At 37.7% G+C, this 25503-nt stretch overlaps 1 protein-coding gene across 5 annotated transcripts in view; it reads left to right on the top strand.

Annotated features, from left to right (window-relative positions):
* Window positions 1–25503, top strand: part of KLHL2 (kelch like family member 2) — a 132629-nt gene that overhangs the window by 87004 nt on the left and 20122 nt on the right. For all 5 annotated transcript variants that reach the window (XM_024116869.3, XM_055086009.1, XM_028491872.2 and 2 more), the window contains 3 exons: window positions 16909–17018; window positions 21373–21489; window positions 22677–22826. In XM_024116869.3, coding sequence (XP_023972637.1) covers window positions 16909–17018; window positions 21373–21489; window positions 22677–22826 — 377 coding nt within the window. The remainder of the gene's footprint in view (window positions 1–16908; window positions 17019–21372; window positions 21490–22676; window positions 22827–25503) is intronic.

Genomic DNA, 25503 nt, shown 5'->3' with positions numbered 1-25503 from the left:
ATGTAATTGTGTCTAGAAAGGTATAAGGTGATTATCTCATTCTGTTCTGCCTAGGTCAGACCATATCTATGAAATTGAGTTCATTTTCTTTCTTTTTTTATTATTATTTATTTATTTATTTATTTGGCTGCATTCATTCTTTGTTGCGGCACGCGGCCTTCTCTCTAGTTGTGGCTTGTGGGCTCTAGAGCCCGCTGGCTCAGTAGTTCCAGCGCATGGGCTTAGTTGCCCCGCGGCATGTGGGATCTTGGTTCCCCGACCAGGGATTGAACCCGCATCCCCTGCATTGGAAGGCGGATTCTTAACCACTGGACCACCAGGGAAGTCCCGAATTCATTTTCAGTTATTGTTTTCAGAGAGACTGATGAACTGAAGCACTGAATTCACAGCCAGGATGATGATGAAGACCCCAAACCATGTTGTAGAAGTAGTTGTCAGAAGACTTAGGAATTTATAAACCATAGAAGGAAAATTCGGGAGAATATAATGCTCTCTGTAAAAGTTCAAAGGAATTTCATGAGAGAAAGAACTTAATCTTGTTCTGTGGTGGGCATAAGTAGTATCAATGTTACAAAATAAGGAGAAACATAAAGAAGCTTACAGTAAATGCTCAAGGGTGACTGCTTTGCTCTCTGCTGATGTGTGCAAACTGTAGCTAAATATCCATTGAATGTAAACATTTTAGAGGTTACTCTTACATATGAAAGTTGTGGTCAGGTGACCTTTCAGATCCCTTATACCACTAGATCTTATGATTTCTTGTGGCACTATAGAGAAAGGTTCCCAGGATTTGTGAAATGATTTATTTTAGGGTTTATAGAGAGGAAGGGATGGAGGAGGAGGAAAAGGGGAGTTGTTTAACAGGTATAGAGTTTTAGATTTTCCAATTTGAGCATATTTAACACTACTGAACTATATGTATACTTAAAAATGGTTAAGGTGGTAAATTATCTTATGTTTTTACCACAATAAAAAGAGATAGGGCTTCCCTGGTGGCGCAGTGGTCGCGCGTCCGCCTGCCGATGCAGTCATCAGTGAAATGCGAATCGAAACCACAATGAAACATCACCTCATACCTATTAGAATGGCTATCATCAAAAAAAAAAAAAAAGAGAGATAGAGGGAGTGGGGAATCAATTGTGACTGAGACTTTATTTAGCCTTGGAGTCAGTGTGGATAACAGAGCCATTAATACCCAAAAGAAACATGGGAAGTCAGGAGGCAGGTGTCTGGAGGAAGCTGTAGGTAGGTCTTAGTCTTGATTGCTCAAGGGTCAACCAGCAGTGAAGTGCAGTATCACTTTAGAGGTTCTCAGACTCAGCAAGATTATTAGCAGTAGCCAAAGACAGCTTGGCCAGCAGAAGACATTAATTTGTTTTGAGGAGATAATCAGCACACTCAGCCAGAGAATCTTTGCTGAGCATCAAGCCAAGAAGTGAAGCAAAGCCATCAATGGAAAGATGTATGATGATTAAAAAGTCAGACCACAGAGCACAATAGAAGCCAAAGTAAGTGACCTATGGCAATGAATAATGTGAGTTTTAGAGGACTGCTTGTATGTGTTGCCGGTAAATGGTGTTGGGGTGGATCTATTTGTTTAAAATAGCTATGACGGTTAGACAGAGCATATGGAGACTAACAGCTGGAAATTCAGTTACTGGGGTTTGGGAAAGAGGTTGACTCTGGAATTGTCAACTGTTGACAGTAACTGGGGACACACAAATGTGGATGAAATGGTTAAAGGAGAACAATCAGAAAATGAAAAGGGGACTCGGGTCAGGCAGGACTGTGGGCAATACCTAGCTTTAGGGAGCTGATAGGGACAGACTGAGTAGTTAGAAAGGTAGAAAAAAGTGTTATAGAATCCAAGCTAGGAGAGCGTGTTCTTTGGGTGAAACACTGCACAGGGGTTGAGAAATACTAATCTTAAGAAAAGAACTTCCAAAGAACAATTTGAGGGGAAAGTGAGCCTGTGTTTCAACAGATAAAGATGTGTGTGCATCAGTATGTAGAGGCTTCAGTATTAAGGTCTGCTCTAAAGAACTTTGGTGTAAAGGCCAGCAAGGTAGAGCAGTGGGCCAAGTAGGAGAGGATAGCAGGTGATTGTTCACTGAAGTCAAGACAATAAAATGCATTGACTGTTTATAGTAACACTTTTCTTTCTCACTGGGGACAAAAACTATTTAGGCTTAGTTTGGGGATATTTTGTTACTTTTTTTGTTCTTAAAATTTCAATCACTGATGTTTTCACATGGTTATAAACATTTTCTGGTCATGGGCATAAGACATCTCTTATTCTTGCCTTCCCTCCCTGCACAACAAATATCCTGTATCCATCCACAAATGAAGGTACCTTTGTGGGAGCTGTGGGATCCAGCATCATACCCTAAGGGACCCAGAAGTAGCCTTGCCCACTGTGCATTAGGCAATAGGCAGGCAGACCTTGGTACTTGCTGTGGATCCTGAGGTGATCTGTGAACTGGTTCCAGCCCCTCTTGACTGCAGTCTGGGAGCCCCCGGAGAACACTGAGCCAGACTATCCCCCACAAATGAGAGAGCCTTCTTGGAAGTCCAGATTGCCAGAGGAGATGATATAGCATTACATCAGATATAGCATTACATCAGCATTACATACATTACAACAATACCAGCACAAGTTTGGACACGCTGGAGAGGGTGAGAGGAGCAGTTTGACCTCACCTGTGTCACCCCTCCCACATGGCAGCACAGCTTAGTGCCAGGAGTGCCCTTTCTTAGTCTGTGATTCAGAAATGAAGGAGAGATAAAGACTTCCCAGACACAAAGGCTGAGGGAGTTCATCACCACTAGTTCTGCCATAAAAGAAATGCTGAAAGGAGTTCTTCAAGCTGAAATAAAAGGGCACCTATTAGTAACATGAAAACGTATGAAAATATACAACACACTGGTAAAGGTAAGCGTATAATCAAATTAAGAATACTCTAATACTCTAAAATAGTGGCATAAGGTTGAAGGATAAAAGTATTAAAAAAAACTATAGCTACAGTAATTTGTTCATGAATTTACAATGTAAAAAGAGGTACATTATACATCAAAACCCATAAAAGGTAGGGGGGAGTAAAAGGGTAGAGTTTTTGTATATGATTAAAGTTAAGTTGTTATCAGCATGAAATACAGTGTTATATCTATAAGATTTTTTTTTTTTTTTTTTTTTTTTTTTTTTTTTTTTTTTGCGGTACAAGGGCCTCTCACTGTTGTGACCTCTCCCATTGTGGAGCACAGGCTCTGGATGCACAGGCTCAGCAGCAGCCATGGCTCACGGGCCCAGCTGCTCTGCGGCACGTGGGATCTTCCCAGACCGGGGCATGAACCTGCGTCCCCTGCATCAGCAGGCAGACTCTCAACCACTGCGCCACCAGTGAAGCCCTATCTATAAGATATTTTATGTAAGCCTCATAGTAACCACAAAGCAGAAACCTAAAGTAGATACATAAAAGGTAAAAGAAGGGACTCAAAGCACACCACTATAGAAAATCATGTTTACTAAGGAAGACAGTGAGAGAGGAAGAAAGGAACAAAGGAACTGCAAAAATAGCCAGAAAACTGTAAGATGGAGTTAGTAATATCTTACCTATCAATAATCACGCTAAATGTAAATGGATTTGATTGGAGAATCAAAAGGCATAGACTGGTTGGATGGATTTAAACAAACAAACAAACAATAAAATAATATATGGTGCCTACCAGCATCTCACTTCAGTTTTGAGGTCACACGTGGGCTCAAAGTGAAGAGATGGAAAAGATATTCCATGCAAGTGGAAACCAAAAGAGTACAGGGGTACCTATACTGATGTCAGACAAAATAGATGTTAAGCCAAAAATGGTAACTAGAGACAGAGAAGGTCATTATATAATGATAAATGGTTCAATTCATCAAGAAGATATAACAATCATAGATATATACGCACGCAACATTGGAGCACCTAAATGTATTAAGAAATACTAAAAGATCTGGAAGGAGAAATAGACAATAATAAAATAATCTTCAGGAACATCAATACCCCACCTTCAATCAACAATGGATAATCATCCGGACAGAATATCAACAAGGAAACATTGGACTTGAGCCATACTTTAGACCCAGTGGACCTAACAGACATATTCAGAACATTCTATCTGAAAATAGCAGAATACACATTATTCTCAAGCACACACAGAACATTCTCCAGGATAGACCATATGGTAGGTCACACAACAAGTCTTAACAAATTTAAGAAAATTAAAATCATACCAAGTATATTTTTTGACCACAGTGGTATAACACTAGAAATCAGTAACAGGAGGAAATTCAAAAATAGACAAATGTGTGGAAATCAGACAACACAGTCCTGAACAACCAATGGGTCAAAAAAAGAAATTTAAAAAAAAAAAGAAAGAAAGAAAAGAAAACAACTGAAAAGAAATCAAAAAGGAAATTTAAAAATATCTTGAAACAAACAAAAATGAAAGCACACCATACCAAAATCTACGAGATGCTGCAAAACCAATTCTAAGAGGGAAGTTAACAGTGATAAATGCCTATGTTAAGAAAAAAGATCTCAAACAACCTAATTTTGTATCTCAGGGAACTAGAAAAAGAAGAACAAACTAAGCCCAACGGTAGCGGAAGGAAGGAAATAACAAAGATCAGAGTAGAAATAAATGAAATAGAGACCAGAAAAACAATAGAAAAAGGTAAATGAAATTAAGGGCTGGTTTTTTGAAAAGATAAACCAAATGGACAAACCTTTAGCTAGACTAGGGAAAAAAGAAGGTTCAAGTGAATTAAAATTAGTAATGAAAGAGGAGACATTATACCTTATACCACAGAAATGCAGAGGATTGTAAGAGCCTATGATGGATGTTTATATGCCAATATAACCTCGAAGAAATGGATAAATTCCTAGAAACATACAATCTATGAAGACTGAATCATGAAACAGAAAATCTGAACAGACTAATAACAAATAAGGAGATTGAATCAGAAATCAAAAACTTCCCAGCAAAGCAAAGTCCAGGACCAAGTTGGCTTCACTGGTGAATTCCATCAAATGTTTAAAGAAGAATTAACACTAATCCTTCTCAAACTCTTACAAAACATCAAAGAGGAAGCAAAACTCTCAAACTCATTTTACAAGGCCAGCATTACCCTGATACCAAAGCCAGATAAGGACATTACAAGAAAAGATAACTATAGGCCAGTATCCTTGATGAATATAGATGCAGAAATTTTCAAACAAATATTAGCAAACTGACGTTAACAGCACATTAAATGGGTCATACACCATGATCAAGTGGAGTTTATGCATAGGATTCAACATATGCAAATCAATTAATGAGGTACACCACTTAATAGAATGAAAGATAAAAATCATACAATCATCTTAGTAGATGCAGAAAAACCATTTGACAAATTACAGCATCCTTTCATGAGAAAAACTCTCAGCAAATTGGGTATAGAAGGAACATACCGTAACAAAATAAAGGCCATATATGGCAAGCCCACAGCTAATGTCATACTCAGAAAGCAAAAAGTTGAGAAAGCTTTTCCTTTAAAATCAGATATTAGACAGGGGTGTCCACCATTACCACTCCTATTCAACATAGTAGTGGAAGTCCTAGACAGAGCAATCCGGCAAGAGAAAGAAATAAAAGGTACCCAGTCAGAAAGGAAGAAGTAAAATTGTTTGTTTGCAGATAGGATCTTATATGATATGATCTCCACCAAAAAAAAAAACAAAAACCTGTTGAAGCTAATCAACAAATTTATTAAAGTTGCATGATGCAAAATCAGCACATAAATCAGTTGAATTTATATATAGTAACAATGAAATTTATGAAAAAGAAATAAAACAGCCCCATACACAATAGCATCAAAAACAATAAAATACTTAGGAATAAATTTAACCAAGGAGGAGAAAGATCTGTACACTGAAAACTACAAGACTTAGATGAAAGAAATTGAAAAAGATGCAAATAAATGGAAAGATATCCTGCATTGATGGATTGGAAGAATTAATATTGTTAAAATGTCCGTATTACCCAAAGCCATCTATGGATCCAATGCAATCCCTATCAAAATTTCAATGGTAGTTTTCACAGAAATAGAAAAAAGATCCTGAAATTTTAGTGGAACCACAAAAGAACCCAAATAGCCAAAGCAGTCCTGAGAGAGAAGAACAAAGCTGAAGGCATCACCCTTCCTGATTTAAAACTATATTACAAAGATACAATAATCAAAACAGGGTGGGTACTGGCATTAAAATAGACACATAGACCAATGGAACAGAATTGGGAGCCTGGTAATAACCCCCTTGTGGACAACCAACCAGTATTTGGCAAGGAAGTTGAGAATATTCAGTGGGGGAAGTACAATCTTTTCAGTAAGTGGTGTTGGAAAAACTGGATAACCACATACAGAAGAATGAAATTGGACCCCTATCTTACAACACTTAACTAAAATTAACTCAAATAGATTAAAGACTTAGACATAAGACCAGAAACCATAAAACTCCTAATTGAAAACAGCTCCTTGACATTGGTCTTGGTAATGATTTTTCAGATATGACACCAAAAGCACAAGCAACAAAAGCAAAAATTAATAAGTAGGACTTTATCAAGCTAAGAAAAAGCTTCTGCACAGCAAAAAAAAAAACAATAAATAAAATGAAAAAGCAGCCTACAAAGTGGGAGAAAATATTTGCAAATCATATATCTGATAAGGGATTGATATCTAAAATATAATGAACTCACACAATTCAATAACAAAACATAATTACTATTTCTTTTTTGTGGTGAGAACATTTAAGATTTATTCTCCTAGAAACTTTCAACTGTGTAATGCATTATTGTTGATAGTAGTCACCATGCTGTATGTTAGATCCCCAGAACTTATTCATCTTTTTACTGGCAGATTATCCCCTTTGACCTAACCCCTCCAAGCCTTGGTAACCGCCACAGTCTACTCTGTTTCTATGACTTTGGCTGTTTTAGATTTCACATATAAGTGATATCATATTTGTCTTTATCTGACTTACTTCACTTAGCATAAGGCCCTCAAGGTCCATCCATGTTGTTACAAATGGCCCAATTTTCTTCTTTTTCTATTGAGTGTGTGTGTGTGTATGTGTGTATCATATCTTTTTTCATTCATTTGTTAATGGAAACTTAGGTTGTTTCCATGTTGGCTATTATGAATAATGCTGCAGTGAACATGATAATACAGATATCTCTTCAAGATAGTGATTTCATTTCTTTCAAATATATGCCATCAGTGGGATTTCTGGATCATACGGTAGTTTTATTTTTCATTTTTTTGAGGAACCTCCATACTGTTTTCCATAGTGGCTGCACCAGTTTACATTTCCACCAACAGTGCAGGAGGGTTCCCTTTCTCCACATCCTCACCAATACTTGTCTCTTGTCTTTTTGATGAGCCATTCTGATAGTTGTCAGGTGATGTCTCATTGTGGTTTTGATTTGCATTTTCTGTTGATAAGTGATGTTGAGCATCTTTTCATATGCTTTTTTGGCTATTTGTATGTCTTTGGAAAAATGTCTATGCAGATTCTCTGCCCATTTGTTAAACGGATTGTTTATTTTTTTTCTATTTATTAGGTGTAGGAGTTATTTTTATATTCTTGATAGTAACACCTAATCAGGTATATGATCTGTAAATATTTTTCTCCAGTTTCCATAGGCTGCTTTTGCATTCTGTTGATTGTGTCCTTTGATGCACAAAGTTTTTAAGTTTGATGTAGTCCCATTTATCTATTTTTGTTTTGGTTGCCTGTGCTTTTTTTTTGCCAAATCAAACATCATGAAGTTTTTCCCCTGTGTTTTCTTTTAGAGTTTTATAGTTTGGAGTTTTAGGTTTAGGTCTTTAATCCGTTTTGAATTAATTTTTGTGTATGGTATAAGATCAGAGCCCACCCTCATTCTTTTGCAGGTGGGTATCCAGTTTTCCCAACACTGTTTTTTGAAGAGACTGTTCTTTCCTTTTTCAGTGGTCTTGGCATCCTTATCAAAGATCATTTGACTATATACACAAGGGTATTGAAAGGTGTATATTGAAGAAGTCTCCCTTTCACCCTTGTCCGTCATTCCCCCTTGCCCCCCGACAAATGTAGTTACTAGTATTAGTTTTGGGGGTTTTTTTGTTTTGTGGGGGTGAGGGAGGCTAGGTAATCTATTCACATGGTTCATATAACAATAAAATGTACCAAGCTATCCACTGAAAAAATTTGTTTCCACATCTTTCCTACTTCCTTCCTCCTTAGGTATGCCCTCCTCTATAGGGAAGTGTTTTTATTAGTTTCTTTTATAGTTTTCCAGTGTACATGAATCTATAGTGTTATCCTCCCCTTTCTTTACACAAAAGGTAGCTAATATGCTGTGTACTCCTTCGGTAGTACCTTTTTTCCCCTCAAACTGGCAACATTTCCTGAAACTCTTTTCATAGCATGAGCTTTCTTATTGTTTTTTTATAGATGCAGAATATTTTATAGATGCAGAATATTGTGTAATTGTACCGTTTTTAATCAATGCCAACCAATTAACTCTTTTGCAGTTATTAAAAACAATGCTGCAGTGAATAACTTGGAATGTGTTATTTCATAACTGGTCAAGTGTATTTGTAGGCTGAGATTTCAATATTGATGTCTGTAGAGCTTGTACTAATTTATACTCCTACCGGCAGTATGAAATAGTACACAGTTTCATAGTAGGGATATGTTTTGGGTTTTTTTGTTTGTTTTTAATTTTGATCTTCATGGTTTTGTAGCTTGAAGCCAGGGAAGAAATGTTCATATATCATTTTTATTAGCAGTAGTGGTAATATTAGAGCATTTAACAACAGGAACTAAGCAGCAGAGAGACAAATAATGATTTGTATAAAGAACACATAAAATGACAGGTAGCACTAACCTTCTTGCCTTTCCTCCTACAGAGTTCCTGTGAACAAATTTCTATCTAAACATGTTTTCAGTTGCTTTTGGTGCCTAGAAATTTGAATATGCATATAGGAATCGTAAAATTGAGAACTGCCACTGTCAGTCATTACAGGTTCATGTTATTTTATTTAATGTTTTAGAAACACATGCAAGATTTTACCAATTCATTAAAGGTATTGTTAGGAGCCCACACTATTTTTTTTAATATGTATTGGGGAAATGGCTTGCCGTATTGTAAGTGTCTTGCATTAATTGACTAAAATTTGGAGTCTCATCACACCCAAAGCTCTTCCTTCTAAGATGGCCTAGCGATTCCCTTTATAAATGTGGTTTGAATTTTATATGTTCCCATAACAACTTTGTAAAGCTCCTTTTGCCCTTACAAGTTTGACAACAGGTTTTTTTTTCCTCCAACAGATACAGAATTATACTTTTTCCCATTCAAATGACAAGACTTGCTTTATTTTAGTTCAAGAGAATTGGTTATAGGTACTGTAAAACAAACCACTTCCCATTCTCCTTACCCCAAAGCATTCTGAGGCATAAAACTGAATGGCGGTGGTAGCTAAAAGACCCATTTCAGTATGCACATGTCTGTGCACGTGCACAGATGTGCAGTGGTTCCTCTTGATAGTGGATCCTGTCCATGTGGTAATACTACTCTGTATTTCTCACAATTGTTCCATTTCTAGCCCACAATCAAAAAGCAGGATGGTTTGATGGCAACAGTGGAACTGTCATCTTCAGCATAAGGTTTGAGAATGACCATTGTGAAGGTAGCAGATTAAACTACACTCTAATGTCACTTAGAGAAGAGTTTATTAGTATATTATTTAGATGTGCTATATGTGTTCTCTTGGCCATTCATTAAAGCTATCTCATTAACTGAGTAATAATTAATTCCTCCTCTGTTCTCAGTTTCCAGTAGTACTTGCCAGAAGCTTAAATCACCAAAGTGTTTTTCACTAAAATATTTTTTTTTCTTATAGCACAAGGGTTACAAAGAAGAGAAGAGAAATGTTACATGCTTTTGAAAATAATGTAATAGGTTTGGATGCTACTTTTTTTTGTAGATATTAAAAACTTTTTTTAATTGAATGAAAGATTCTTTAAATTCTGTAGTGCTTTGCAATTTCCAAATTTTCCTGCCATAACAAAATACCACAGACTGGGTGACTTAAACAGCAGAAATTTACCTCCTCATACTTCTGGAGACTGGGAGTCCAAGATCAAGCTGCCAGTAAGGTTGGTTTCTGGTGAGACCTCTCTTCCCAGCTTATAGATGACCACCTTCTCACTGTGTCCACACATGGCATTTTCTCTGTGCATGCACACCACTGGTGTCTTTTTATAAGGACACCAGTCCTGTTGGATTAGGGCTCTCTTATGACCTCATTTAAATTTAATTACCTCCTTGAAGGATCTATCTCCAAATACAACCACATTAAGGGTTCAGTCTTCAAAATGTAAATTTTGGGGGAACACAATTCAGTCCACAGTAGTAATCCATAATGTCCAACAATGAGCAAAGAGGTATCCTAGGAGAGATATCCTAGGAGTAGTACTTTGATAGAGACTTAGAACAGGCAACTGAAACATTTGTTGTCTAAAACTGGGGGAGGTAAAGGCATGAAGGGCTGGCTTACACGTCTTCACAAGCGTGTGCTCGCACTTAACATGGGGTAAGGACACCCCATGTGGGTGTGACCAAGGGAGGGTCTTCAACAGATAGATTCCTTCACTTTTCAGAAGAATCTGGGGAAGAGGAGGTGGGAGAAGATGCTGGTATGACCATACAATTTCCCCCACAACACCTCAACTTCCTTTTATTCCTACCTGATTCAGTGGTTCCAGGACCAGGGCTGCAGTTGCAGGGGCCAGAAGCAGGGGTGATTCCTAAGCAAGAAACCTTAACTGTACTTTTAAACTTTTACGTCAGGATTCCTAAAGGCCTAATGTGATAGATTGTGCGTTCACCCCATCTGGCAAACTTGGGGTTGACAGTGAATACAGCTGTATTACCTAGTGGTTGAGATAGACCACTAGTTCTGTACCTATGGAATGATACCCTGTGTAAATGGGAGTGGGCTGAAGGGGAAGCATTTGTTAGATGGTATTGCTGCTGGCAATCTGGACCAGCAGAGTAGCCAAACCTATTGTCTCTTCCTATCCCTTCCAAAGGTGGAAAAGTTAAAATTCAATGAGAAATGGAGAGAAGCTCCCAAGACTGAACCAGGAAGAAACAGAAGATTTGAACAGACCAAGTAATGAAATTGAATAAGTAATTTAAAAACTCCCAGAAAACAGAAGTCCAGAACCAGATGGCTTTATAGGTGAATTCTATGAAACATTTAGAGAAGAGTTAATACCTATCCTTCTCAAACTATTCCAAAAATTGCAGAGGAAAGAACACTTCCAAAGTCGTCCTGTGAGGGTACCATCACCCTGAAACCAAAACCAGACAAAGATATCACAAAAAAAGAAAATTACAGACCAATATCACTGGTGAACACAGATACAAAAATCCTCAACAAAATACTAGCCAGTTGAATCCAACAATACATTAAAGGATCATACACCATGATCAAAAGGGATTTGTCTCAGGGATGCAAGGATTTTTCAGTATCCACAAATCAGTCAGTGTGATACACCACATTAACAAATTGAAGAATAAAAACCATATGATCATCTCAGTAGATGCCAAAAAAGATTTTGATAAAATTCAGTATCCATTTGTGGTAAAAACTCTCCAGAAAGTGGACATAGAGTGAACGAACATAGCTCAACATAATAAAGGCCAAGTATGACAAACCCACAGCTAACATCATACTCAACGGTGAAAAGCTGAAAGCATTCCGTCTGAGATCAGGAACAAGACAAGGATGTCCTTCTTGCCACTTTTATTCAACATAGTTTTGGAAGTCTTAGCCACAGCAATCAGAGAAGAAAAAGAAATAAAAGGAACCCAAACTGGAAAGGAAGTAACTGTCACTGTTTGAGGTTTTTTTTTGGCTGCGTTGGGTCTTGGTTGCTGCGCTCAGGTTTTCTCTAGTTACAGCAAGTGGGGGCTACTCTTGGTTGTGGTGTATGGGCGTCTCATTGCGGTGGCTTCTCGTTGCAGAGCACGGGCTCTAGGCACATGGGCTTCAGTAGCTGTGGCACACAGGCTCAGTAGTTGTGACTCGCGGGTTCTAGAGCACGGGCTCAGTAGTTGTGTTGCACAGGATTAGTTGCTCCACGGCATGTGGGATCTTCCCAGACCAGGGATCGAACCCGTGTCCCCTGCATTGGCAGGCGGATTCTTAACCACTGTGCCACCAGGGAAGTCCCAAAACTGTCACTGTCTGCAGATGACATGATACTGTACATAGAAAGTCCTAAAGGCTACCCGAGAACTACTAGAGCTCAGTAATGAATTTGGTAAAGTATCAGGATACAAAATTAATATACAGAAATCTGTTGCATTTCTATACACTGACAACAAAGTATCAGAAAGAGAGATTAAGGAAATAATCCTATTTACCATCACATCAAAAAGAGTGGATGCTACTTTTAATGTTTTTAGTTTGATACTGAGTGAATTGGTTGAAGTTTTAAGGTTGGTAGGATCATGCAGAGCAAGCATGGACTGATAAGAAACAATTGGATCTGGAGACCAAGGCTTCAGAACATATAAAATAACAGACAATTGGCAGTGTCAAGCGTAAGCTGTTCTGGAAACAGAGAGGGTTGGGCCAGGGATAGTGGCCCTAGGATAACCGTGAGTTCTGCTGGTGTGTGGGATGAAGTCAGGCCATATGAATTATGTGAATTGTTGTAGGTAGGTAGGTAGGTGGAATCTTCAGGTTTAGTGGGAAAGATCAGTAAATGCTCAAGTTAGGTGACATTAAATTAAGAATATTATTCACAGGACAAACCTGTGTAACCAAAGACATTTAAAATATCACTTATGCCCCATGAGTGGCTCAGATGACTGAGCCAGTCATCTGGTGTGTCTGGGTGCCTGGGGTGTATTAACCAACAAGAGTCCTGCCAAATTGCCTGTCAGCTAATACAGCAGAACATTTGAAGATTCATACTGTTCATATAAATAGAGAAAAGGCAGGCCTTACAGTAAACTAATTTACTCCTGATGTTGCCAGATACTGGCCTCCATATTTAGTGATGCTCCACATAATTGCCAAAACCTTTCCAAAGAAAGCTTAATGTGAAGGGGTAAACATTAGATACCAATACCGAAAGATTTTACTGAGGAGGAGAGGTTGTTCAGGTAGAAAGTAGAACGTATGTGAGGGTTGGAACTATTAAAAAATATGTATATGACTTTCTACGATGAAAGTTCCCTTGAACATTTTATCTTTCTCCACATTTCATTTAGACTAGTTTTTTTTGTAATTGGTAAGGGTCCTCAGGTTCATTTGTTTGAAAAACAGCTATGTTATGGTTTTCGCAATACCATCATACCTGTATATCCTTGGGGGACTGGTTCCAGGAGACCCGCTGATACCAACATCTGTCTATACTCAGGTCCCCTGTATAAAATGATGTAGGATGAATACAGTTGAGTTTCACAGCCCTGGATATGGGAATGTCGACAGTACAGTTGTAGTAGTTGACTACTTTTCCTGCCCTCTTAACCTCCTTTGATCACTAGTAAAGAGTACACAATGAATTTAGAACCCAAACTTGACTTTGGATAAAGTTTACTAATGCCCTTACTTCTAAATTTAAGTAATTGATTATTTTTAAAAAGTCACCAGGTTTCTTTTTAGTAAGTCCATTTTTCTGATTAATGAGGCAGAGTCTAGGGTAACTTTTACAGTCATGATATAGAAAAGTTATGTTCTCTCTGTTGTGTTTGTTACCACTAGAGATTTTTTTCCCCCATGAAAAGTATAGGGAGGCCAGTAATCTCTTTTTTTGATTCAGATTTTAAAATTGTAAAAGAAGCTTGGTGCAAAATCATTACAGACCTATGTTTGGAAGTGAAAATATTTTATGACTAGGAAAAAGAGGTTTATATTCACTTGTCTTTTGTTCAGTAGCTATTGTGTATTTATCTTTGAATTTCCAGTTTGCTGCCATAAACATTTTTAAGTTCATATGCTATTTGTCAAATTTTCACTAAAATGAATTCCTCAATATTTGGGAACTTTAAATACAAAGAATCTCTGTATGCTTTTCTTATGTTCATTCTTTAAAAAGCAAATCCAACCACTGAAAAAAAGTTTTTCCTTATTTCTTTATGTATAAAAACTTGTGAAATAATTTTTTTGTGCAAACTTGTGAGGTCAGGAACTATTAGGATCATATTTCAGATGTAGAAAGGACCTTTGTAATTAATCATTATGGTTTATTAAAATCTATAATCCTATTAAAAATTTCACACTAGGTTTTGAAGTACTATTATGAAGTAATATGTTATAAGGACTAGATATCTCTTAAAAATGTAAGTTTAATCTTTAGTTTGTATTTATAAAATACTAATTTTAGTTTTTTTCATTGACTTTTGATTAATTACAAATTCAGTTACAAATTAATCATTTATGTTGTTCTTTATCAGTGCATTCTTTTTTAACTAATAATATTTGTTAGAGCAGTTGTAGTTTTATAGACAAATTGAGTGGGTGGTGCAGAGTTCTTCCTGTGTCCTCCCTCTTCCTACAGTTTCTGCTATTATTAACATATTGCATTAGTGTGATACATTTGTTACAGATTATTAGCCAATATTGATACATTATTATTAACTGAAGACCATAGTATATATGGTTCACTGCTTGTGTTGTATATTCTGTGGGTTTTGACAATGTATAATGACATGTATCCACCATTTTCCTCAAACTCAGAGGTTGCTTCCTTAGCCGTGTCCAGTCTACTAATCAGCCCATCAAAGACATTCTTCATTTTTCTTACTGTGTTTTTGATCTCTAGCATTTCTTTTTACTTTTTTCTTAGAATTTTCCATATCTCTGTTTACATTGCCCATCTGTTCCTGCATGCTGTCTGCTTTATCCATTAGAGCTCTGAGCATATTTATCATAGTTGTTTTAAATTCCCAGTTTGATAAATCCAGCATCCCTGCCATGTGTGGTTTGGATGCTTGCTCTGTCTCTTCAAGTTGTGTTTTTTGCCGTTTGGAATGCCTTGTAATTTTTTCCTTGGTAGCCAGACATGATGTACCCAGTGAAAGGAACTGCTGTAAACAGGCCTTTAGAGATGTGGCAGTGAGATGTGGGGAGGGAAGCCTTCTGTATTCCTATGATTAGGTCTCAGTTTGTTAGTGAACCTATGGCTCTGGACTGTGAACTTGACAAATGTTTCTCGGGTTTCTTTCTCCCTCCCTAGGTGGGACCGGATGGCTGGAGTGGGCTGGAGTTGGGTGTTTCCCTTCCTTGGGTCAGTTAGGCTCTGGTTAACTAGTTTCTCCTGAGGGCAGGCCTTATTAAGAACAGACTGCTTTGGATATTTCAAATTGTTGAAATTAATTTCTCCTCCCCCTACCAGAAGCCAGAGGGGATTCTTCTCTCATATTTACTGTGGAAACCTGGTCGAGCTCCTGGAGGAAATCTTACAATATTGTGGGGATCCCCCTATGACTGGGTCCCCCTGGAGTTTTTAACTCTCAGAGTTGTCCACACTGAGATTTTCCTACCCTGGCAGTGATTCGCATGCGGTTTCCACTTGTGAGTCTCTGTTTCAATCAGCTGCAGCTCCCTGTGTTCTCCTGTTGATCTCTCCAGTCTTGGGGGCATTGCTTTGTTCTGTGTTCTCAGCAAGGGAAGCCAACTAACACTTTTTATGGTATGTTGAAACATATATTTGAAATGAATCTTTTATTTCACCTTAGAAAAAAAAGGCGTTGAAAAAAATTACTATTAGAATATGGTTAATTGTAAAGACCTAGAAAATACCTAGAATTCCTAGCAGATTTTTACTTTAGAATATAGGGATCACAATACAATAAGAGCTAAATTATTGAGTCTTTACCCTTTACCACACACAGTTCTAGATGCTTACAAGCCATTAATTTATTTAATCCTCACAGCAATCTTGTTATGTAAGGTTTTTTTATTATCCCTATTTTATAGATGAGGAAACCAAGGGTTAAAAACTTTCCCAAGGTTTTACAAACTAGCACGTGGCAGAGCTGGGATTTGACCACCATATTTCCTTGTGAGCTCACGCTTTAAAATGAGAGCTAGATTTGGAGGAAAGTATACTTTGTAAATGATTAGTTGGTTTTTTTTTTAAGTTTTTAAGTCATTGATTACACTAATAGTACCCCCTCCCCCCCTTTGGAGGAGTGGGTATATTTGTGAAATCAAAGCACGTGTTTCTTTTCAGTTTTAAGAATTACTAATTTCACTGGTCTCTGGAAAGGAATTGAGGGTATAAAATAGTGTAACTTGATCCCCAAGTAAATTGCTTACATAGAATTCAGAGTTATCTATTCAGACTGACCAGCATTTAAGATTTCCTTGTTTAGTCTTTAGTTTTCAATTAAAGCAGCTTCCCCTCCTTACCCCCGTTATGTCCTAAAGCCCTCTAATGTTTTACATAATACATTTAAGTGTGTGACCATGTACTTTATCTGATTTATGTAATCAAAAGGTTTTACAAATTTCAACACTGATAGTCTTATTACCAGATAAGGAATAGATAGATGTTTCACTCTAAAACACCTTATAAAACAGAAGTGATTCAGCCGAGTGTACAGTAAGTTACCTTCCTGCCTGTGCTTCCACTTTGTCACTCAAATACAGACCACTTCCCCAGGAGAGTTTGTTTGGGTTTGTCTTTTTAGTTCTTGCCTTAAGGAAGTACACTTGGTTTCCTCCTTCATAGGTTAGATTAGGAAAAACCTCTTCTTTTTTAAGCAGTTTGAAACTATGGTAATAGAATGTGGCGTTAATGGGTTTTCTTTGTAACCTCCAAACAGAGCAACATTTTGCAGATGTCGTACTTAGTGAAGAATTTCTCAACCTCGGCATTGAACAAGTGTGCAGCTTAATATCGAGTGACAAACTTACCATTTCTTCAGAAGAGAAGGTAAATGTATTTTTCTTTTCCCAGTGTAGAGTGATATAGTATTTTTCCTTTCTTTTGCTTTGTTTTGTAACTTTGTGATCCTGTATGTGTAGTGACAGCCAGTGATCTTTGATCTGGAAGTTGAGAAACTCCGCTAGTTGACTTGTTGGTTGTGTAAATAACTGTGTTCTCACTCCTTAGGTGCTTCCCTAAATGGTTAGACACCAGAGTTTTGTGCTTGACCCCACAGCAAGAGCTTGCATACACTGAACTATCTGAAACAAAGGGCCTTTGGGGAACTGGGTTTCTTCTCACAGCTAGATACCTGGAAAAATTGTGATCTAAATATAATATTCTCAGACTTCCCTGGTGGCGCAGTGGTTAAGAATCCGCCTGCCAATGCAGGGGACATGGGTTCAAGCCCTGGTCCAGGAAGATCCCACATGCCGCGGAGCAACTAGCCCGTGCGCCACAACTACTGAGCCTGCGCTCAAGAGCCCATGAGCCAAAACTACTGAGCCCGTGTGCCGCAGCTACTGAAGCCTGCGCGCCCTAGAGCCCGCGCTCCTCAACAAGAGAAGCCACCACAATGAGAAGCCCGTGCACCACAACAAAGAGTAGCCCCCGCTCAACACAACTAGAGAAAGGCCGCGTGCAACAACGAAGACCCAACACAGCCAAAAATAAATAAATAAATAGATAAATAGATAGATAGATAGAAAGAAGCCACTTTATAAATAAATAAACAACATTCTCAAACCAAAGTAATTTCACCGTCATGTGAGTTGGATGAAGTCACTCACCCAGGTGGCAAAGTTTAGTTAGTTCCAGACTGACCTCTTCCTTCAGACTGGCCCCTGCAGCTTACACCCCACCCTCCCCATGTGCCCTTCCCCCCACTTCCAGAGTCCTGTGCAGCTGCTTCGTCTGGTTGTAGCCTGTCTCTCCGAAGTTGGGGTTGCCTTTTTCAGCCACTTGCACCTTTTGTATCGGTGGAGGGAGAAGCTTCTCAGTGGGTTTTATTCTTTGGGTAGGTTTTGTAGCTTGTGGGAATCAGGGGGCAAAAGCTTATGAACCTGCAGTGTTTGCAGGAAGTGAAACTTGAGTTTTTGCTTTGTGTGATTTGTTGTATAAACTTTGTTGTTCTTTTGCTCAAGGATATTCATACTGCTTGGGGGCAAAAAGACACATTTCTTATAATACTTACCAAATAAAAAAATACGTGAAAGTGGTTGTGAAATGTATAATCTTAACACCCCAGAAATACAGAGGAGAGGAAGACACTACTATTCATGTTTAATAGATGTGTGTTGAGTGCCTACTGTGTACCAGACACTGCCATGGAGTCCTACATACAAGAAGATTGACAAAATAAAATCCTTTACTCATGACTAGAGGGACAACCAGTGGGGTAATAAATGATCACAGAATGCTGTAGAGGGTCCAGAAGGAGCCTTTAATCATTCCTTGGATACAGATTGGAGTTCAGTGTGGCTCAGATGTATGATCCAAGTTTTTAAAAGTGCGTATGAGTTTGCCAGGGAAACAGGGATGGGTGGGAAGGAGAAGGACAGCCCAGGTAGAGGGAACAGAATATGTAAGTGTAAAGAGGTGTGAAAGAATGATTGCATTCTTTTAGTTCAGTACAATTAGAGTTTACAGTATGTTTGGCACAGTGGTAGGAGATAAGGTGGGAAGATGACATAAAATACCTTCTCAGCCATGTTAAAGAAAATTGACTTGGACTTCCCTGGTGGCACCGTGAATAGGAATCTGCCTGCCAATGCAGGGGACACGGATTCAAGCCCTGGTCCGGGAAGATCCCACATGCAGCAGAGCAGCTAAGCCCGTGCACCACGACTACTAAGCCTGCTTTCTAGACCCCGCATGACACAACTACTGAGCCCGTGTGCCACAACTACTGAAGCCCGCGCGCCTAGAGCCCATGCTCCAGAACAAGAGAAGCCACAACAAGAAACCCATGCACCACAATGAAGAGTAGCCCCCACTCACCACAGCTAGAGAAAGCCCGCGCACAGCAACGAAGACCCAACACAGCCAAAAATAAATAAAAATTTTTTTTTTAATTGACTTTATCCTGGTGATGAAGAGCGTTTGAAGGGTTCTAATCAGTAGAAGAGTGCTATGATAATGCCTTCACTGTAGAAATGTCACGGAGGCTGTTCTGGTTTGCTGCTGCTGCATAACAACCACCCCAAAATGTAGTGACATAAAACAACCATGTCATTATGCTCACAGTCTATGGGCAGAATTCATGCAGGGCACATAGGGACAGCTTGTCTCTGCTCTGCAGTGCCTGGGGCTTCAGCTGGGTTGGCTTGACGGGTGGCATTATTCTACTGGAGCCACATACCCAAGGCTTCAGTCCCTCTGCACATGGCATCTTATGTTTCTGGAACACCCAGGATGGTTCCTTCACTCGCTTCTCTGGCTCCTGGGCCAGGTATTGGTTGGTAGCTCACCCTCCCCACCCCCCTTCCTCTCTATGACTGGCTTGGGTCTCATAGCATCTCATCTCCAGTAATCAGATTTTTTACATGACACCTGGCTTCCCCCAAATGAGCATTTCAAGAGACCAGAGGCATCTTATGACCCAGCTTCAGAAGCCCCACAGCACTGCCTCCACAACCTTCTGTTGGTTACACAGGGCCAGCTTAGATTCCTGTGGGAGGTTACTACATAAGGTGTGGATACCAGAGAATTTAAGTGGTTTATTAGGGACCATTTTTGGAGACTAGCTCCAAAGTGGTGGTGTGCAGAATGGACCAAAAGTGGGGTGAGGGTCATATAGGAGGATGTTGACATTACCAATAAGCAATAGGATCTGGTATAGGGTGGTAGAAAGAGGGGTGGAGAAGAGAAGACAGAGCTGAGAAATAGTTAGCAGATAGAATTGACAGGGCTCTCTTTATCTTCTAGCATCTGGTACATAGAGGTACTTGGTGACTGAATGAATTAAACAGGCTCATTAATTATAATGTAGATTATTTTTAGCTTCTTGCTCTATACCTGCATCAAAATAACCTATTTTTTGCTTCCCAGTTATTCATTTACATATCATCAAACATTTTCTACAACCCTTTAAAGATTACTGGCTTGTATATTCATCAGTCTGGAAGGAAATTATGTAGTCAAATACTGTCTTCATAATAGCTTATTAGCTTTCTCATATGTATATGTTGTAATACCCTTATTATTTTGATTATTTTTAATATAAAATATTATATTTTAATACATTCTACTGTTGTGACAAAAGAGAGTTAATCTATTCTGCAGATCCTTGATTTAGAAGTATATGGTCCAGCATTTGTTTGTAAACCCAAAGAAAAAGCCAAAAAATGAGTTGTTGCTAAGAGTACATGATTTTCATTCCAGACATCACTTTGCTTTATTATTTTGGGTGCTTTATTCAAAAGGGACTTTAGATTTAAATCTAAGTAAGTAGAACCAAATTCAATTTGGAAAGGTTGTCAACAATGAATTAGATCATATATCAAATTATCACCGCTACCACTCAAGTTTAAGAAGATTAGATAATGTACTTGATGAAATGTGTAGTAAATACCCAGCAAAAAGTACTCACTAAATATGTAAAAGTACTTAAGTACTTATTAAAGTACCTACTAAATTAAAAGTAGATCTACCATATGATCCAGCAGTCCCACTTCTGAGTATATATCCAAAGGAAATAAAAACAGAATCTTGAAGAGATATCTGTATTGCTGTGTTGGCTGCAGCATTTTTCACAATAACCAAGATGTGGAAACAAGCTGAATGAATGGATAGAGAGGTGCTGTATACACACAATGGAATATTACTCAGCCATAAAAAGAAGGAAATCCTGCCTTTTGTGACAACATGGATGGACCTTGAGGGCATTATGCTAAGTGAAATAAGTCAGAGAAGGACAAATACTGTATCATCTCACTTATATGCAGACTCAGAAGTCAAACTCATAGAAAGAGAGTTGAGTGGTGGTTACCAGGGGCTGGGAGTAGGGGAATCTGGGAGATGTTGGTCAAAGGGTACAAACTTCTAGTTATAAGATGAAAAAGTTCTAGAGACCTAATGTGACTAACAATTAACAATACTGTTATTATCTAAAAGTTCCTGAGGGTACCTCTTAAATTAAGTACATACTAAGTACCAAATGAAAAAAATATAAAGCAAAGAAATAAATGGAGTGGATGTACTTTTCAAGTGCATCATAAGTCAGGATTTGAAAAACTTGAGCCATGGATTAAACTTGGATGTCTTAGCAAGAGTTGTATATAAAATGTAATATTGTATTTTATTCAGATGCCTTGGTACATAACTCATTACTTATTTTTCTTTCCCCCTTATTTTCGGCAAGGTATTTGAAGCAGTAATAGCTTGGGTGAATCATGACAAGGATGTAAGGCAAGAATTTATGGCTCGGCTGATGGAACATGTACGGTTACCTTTACTTCCTCGGGAATATTTAGTTCAGGTAAAAGCATTTGCAAAACACATGAGTACACCTACTCCATGTCATTGGGCTGACAGCATGTAGATTCCTGTTACACAGTGGTAACTAGGCAGAGGGCAGTAAACGCACTTGCTGTCCTTGGCAGCTGCTAACTCTTGGGGCAGTTCCCAGTCTTACAGGTTTGCTTCTTCCCTATTTCTGATTTGAGTAAGCAAGTACTGGAACTTATGGAGGCAGTATTTGTGGTGAATTAAGTACATGTAAATAAATGCATTTGTGGCTCTGTGTCACTGCTCTGCATCTCCTTTGCTTTCCTTTTGATAGCCTGCTCTGACTGCTCTGTAGAAATGGAATTTTGACGTTTGACCCAAATACTGTTTAATTTTCCTTCACAGTTTCAGTGGCTTGCATTTGGTTTCTGTCTTTACTTCTAAACTGAGGAAAACCAGGTTATTTGAAATAAATAGCAATAAATGGATCTTTAGTAGTCTCTGAACAATTTTAAATTTATTGTTTTATTATTAACATTCTACTAGGAATATTTCAACATTTTAATTTATAATTGAAACCATCTAATGAAACATTTCTTTATTAGGAGATTAGATCTGATCATTTTAGAATTTCTTGAAGCCTCATTATTTGTTGTAATCTGTGTAATCATTGGTACTCTGCCTTTAAGGAAATGAACAGAAAAAATCTGTCCTGCACTTGACGTCAGGGATAACAAGGACAAGTTTTATTTGTGGTGTAGGCACATTGTTGTAAAGTATTTTGAATTCCTTTTCTGGGTATTTAGTTTGTGTTTTAAAAAGATGTCTTTAATTTATAAATATTTCCTCCCCCACCTGAAGGACTCATTATCTAAATTTTCTTATTTTTCTTACTATTTGGCTTAATGTTTAAAGATAACAAATAGGTGAACATAATATTATCCAAAGATTATTCTGTAGCTGACATTAAAGTATATAATTTTCATTGCAATTCTTCTTTATTACTTATAAATATTTTGCTCTGCAGACCAGATACTTGAGCATTTGGGGGCATCATTTACTTTTCTTTTAGTGATATTTATAAACTTTCCTCTGTAACTTTTAGACTGAACCAGGGAGGATAGTTATTGCTTTTTTCCTCTACTTTACTTGTTTCTTTGTCAGTCTTATCATGAAGTAGCTATCCCCTCATGGGGTGGGTCTGATTTCTTCTTCCAGAGGGTTGAGGAAGAAGCACTGGTGAAGAACAGCAGTGCTTGCAAAGATTACCTCATTGAAGCTATGAAGTATCATCTGCTACCAACAGAGCAGCGTATATTAATGAAGAGTGTCCGGACCCGACTGAGGACACCCATGAACCTTCCCAAAGTAGGATCTGCTGTTCATACTTGATACTACCTCATCTGAAAGGGCCATAGTGAGGCTGTTAATATTTTACTCATCTGATTTTCCATGTGCCCAGGAATTCATTGAAGTGTATATAATTCAACTTCTCTATTGATTTTGTCTGTAGAGGGATTGTTTGACTCACTTAATCTTTATAAACCACATGATGTCACTCTTCTGGAACAGAGGCAACTGATATTTGTCCTTTCTGAGTTTTTTTTAGCTCTTTACAAAGGTTTCTTTGTAAGCTACATGTTTGGGTAATAACTGAAAACCGACTAGTTTCACAGAATTGCTAAGAACTTAGGATGCTAGCTTGTTCCTTTTGTTCCTTCCTATTGTCTGTTGTGTACTATTTGATGGTTCACTCACACATCATACATAGCCATTTCAGTGTAGATTTTCCATATGTTTTCCCAGATCTCCAGTGTTCATGTAATTCCTCTGTGAAAGTTCATATTCTACCTTTATCTTTTTAGTTGAAGCCATTCATGTCTTACTGATTTAATTTTCCTTACGAATAACCCCTCATTTCTGTCTCTCTGTTTGCAATTCCTTCTGCTCTGTTTGCATCTTTACAGTACTAGGAGACCAGCACTTTAAGCACCATTTTGTGTATGGTCTAATCAGAATGACCCATAATATAATGCTTTTATTTATGTATTGATTTTTAGCTCTCATGTGTGTTTGGGGCAATGATGAATTAAGAAATAAGAATTAATCTGTTATCCACTGTTTTCTTATATCACCTTTAGTTATTACTTTACCTTTTCATTAAATTAAATCTTAAATTCTTTCACTTTAATGCTTTTATTTAGTGTTTTTTTCAATTTTTTTTTTGGAGTCTATATTTTAATTGCTTCAAATCCATATTAGTAGTGTTTTTCTGTTTTGCCCAGTGTTAACAAAAGAGTTCTCAATTTAGAACCAACTGTATTTTGCCAGTGTGCTACTCCCTCCATTTTTCTAGATCATTAGTAAATATTTTAATTTAAAATGGACTTCAGTACTCTCCCTGGTGATACTTCATTAGAAATACCCACTTACCAACATAGTCCATTTGTAGGAAGTTTCAGTCTATATGATTATGTTTATTATCTAAGCCAAAAAGTAAATAATTTGGCATATAACATCTATTGAGATTCAGGATCATATAGATTCAAATTTGGCATGATTTTTATTTTTAACATCCCTCTGCGTGTTACTCATCGTTTCTTAGGCTCCTGGAAGTTCAAATGCTTTTCTCAAAATATTCTAAATTTTTACTGAGAATTATTATCACTTAAAAAGTATTTACAAGGCGCTCACTTCCTACCCTATTTTGAAAATTGGTATTTGCCGTTTTTAAATTTTCTGATCTCTCCTCAGTTCTCCAAGATTTTTCAAAAATAATTGTAAGTGGCTCAGTAAGTACATTAGCTAGTTCCCTTAACACCTTAGTATGCATGCCATCTGGGTCTGCTGATTTTATAAGTGTTTACATTTTCCAAATACCCTTTTACCTCCTTTTATAAGTAGCCGTCTCTATAAGTCTTCATTACTTCATATTTGTCCATATTATTTGGTGTCAGTTTTTGTTCTTACAAAAAAAATAGATTTATAAAAGTTGTTCATAGTCTTAGCCCATTCGAATTATTATTTCTTTTATGCTGGTCTTTTTAACTTCCTTCTAAATAGCTTGTTTTATCTTTAATACTCTTAAACATTTCATATTTGTAAAAGATCTCTTCTTAACTTGCATATTCCCTCTGCTGGCATCTTTAGCTTTGCTATCTTTAGCTATGCCTTAACCTTTAGAGTGAAAACTAATTCTCTTCTAATTTCTGTAATAAGCATGTCACTTTTGAAAACATTCTAAAGAGTCTTTGGTAAAATCCTATCAAGTATTTTCTCTTATGAAGAGTTGTGATCATCTGTTCAGTTGACACTCTCTGGGCTTCTCTGGTTGTGCCTTTGGAGTGACCCTCCTAACTGCATTAAACTTTCGGTTTCTCAGTTCTTTAGCTCTGATTTTGTGGTGGGTATGCTGATCCATGAAGGTTCTCTTCTGTTCTCTCAGGGTGGCTGGGGAGGAGGGTTGCAGACCTGACAGGTAGCAGGGAGCTACTCAGCTCCTGATTTTGCATTTGCATAGTCTCTCCTCAAAGTTTATTTATCTGCACATGTTTTTGCAAAAGTGCTTGTGTTGGACACTTTTTTCGATAACACTGTTTGTCATTTTAGAGTGGTTGTACTCAGATTAATTCTAAATAGGTAGGTAAGAATGAGGCAAATATTAATTTCTCTTGCTGACATATCATAATCATGGTAAGACCTATGAGACAAAATGTGGTAGCAATGCTGGAATAATAGATAATGTTTCTACCATGACAGTGACTAATTAGGCTCTGATTCTGTGGACGCATACTAATTTGCTAATTTGCATGAAAGATCTTTTTATATGTCAGATATTAGTTTTGTATCGTCAGTAAACCATCTTGGGATTGTGTAAGGCACTCTCGGATTTGGACAGTATAATGAAAAACTGTATGTGTTTTGCTACTGTGCTTTGTTGTTAGCTTCCTTTTATCTTTGGAATCTGTATTTTTACAAATGCTATCTTATTATTTCTTTTTTTTTGGTACGTGGGCCTCTCACTGTTGTGGCCTCTCCCGTTGCG

Source organism: Physeter macrocephalus, chromosome 7 (assembly GCF_002837175.3).
Source record: "Physeter macrocephalus isolate SW-GA chromosome 7, ASM283717v5, whole genome shotgun sequence".
NCBI lineage: Eukaryota > Metazoa > Chordata > Mammalia > Artiodactyla > Physeteridae > Physeter > Physeter macrocephalus.
The sequence above is the reverse complement of the archived record's forward strand: the minus strand, read 5'-3'. Positions and strand labels throughout refer to the sequence as shown.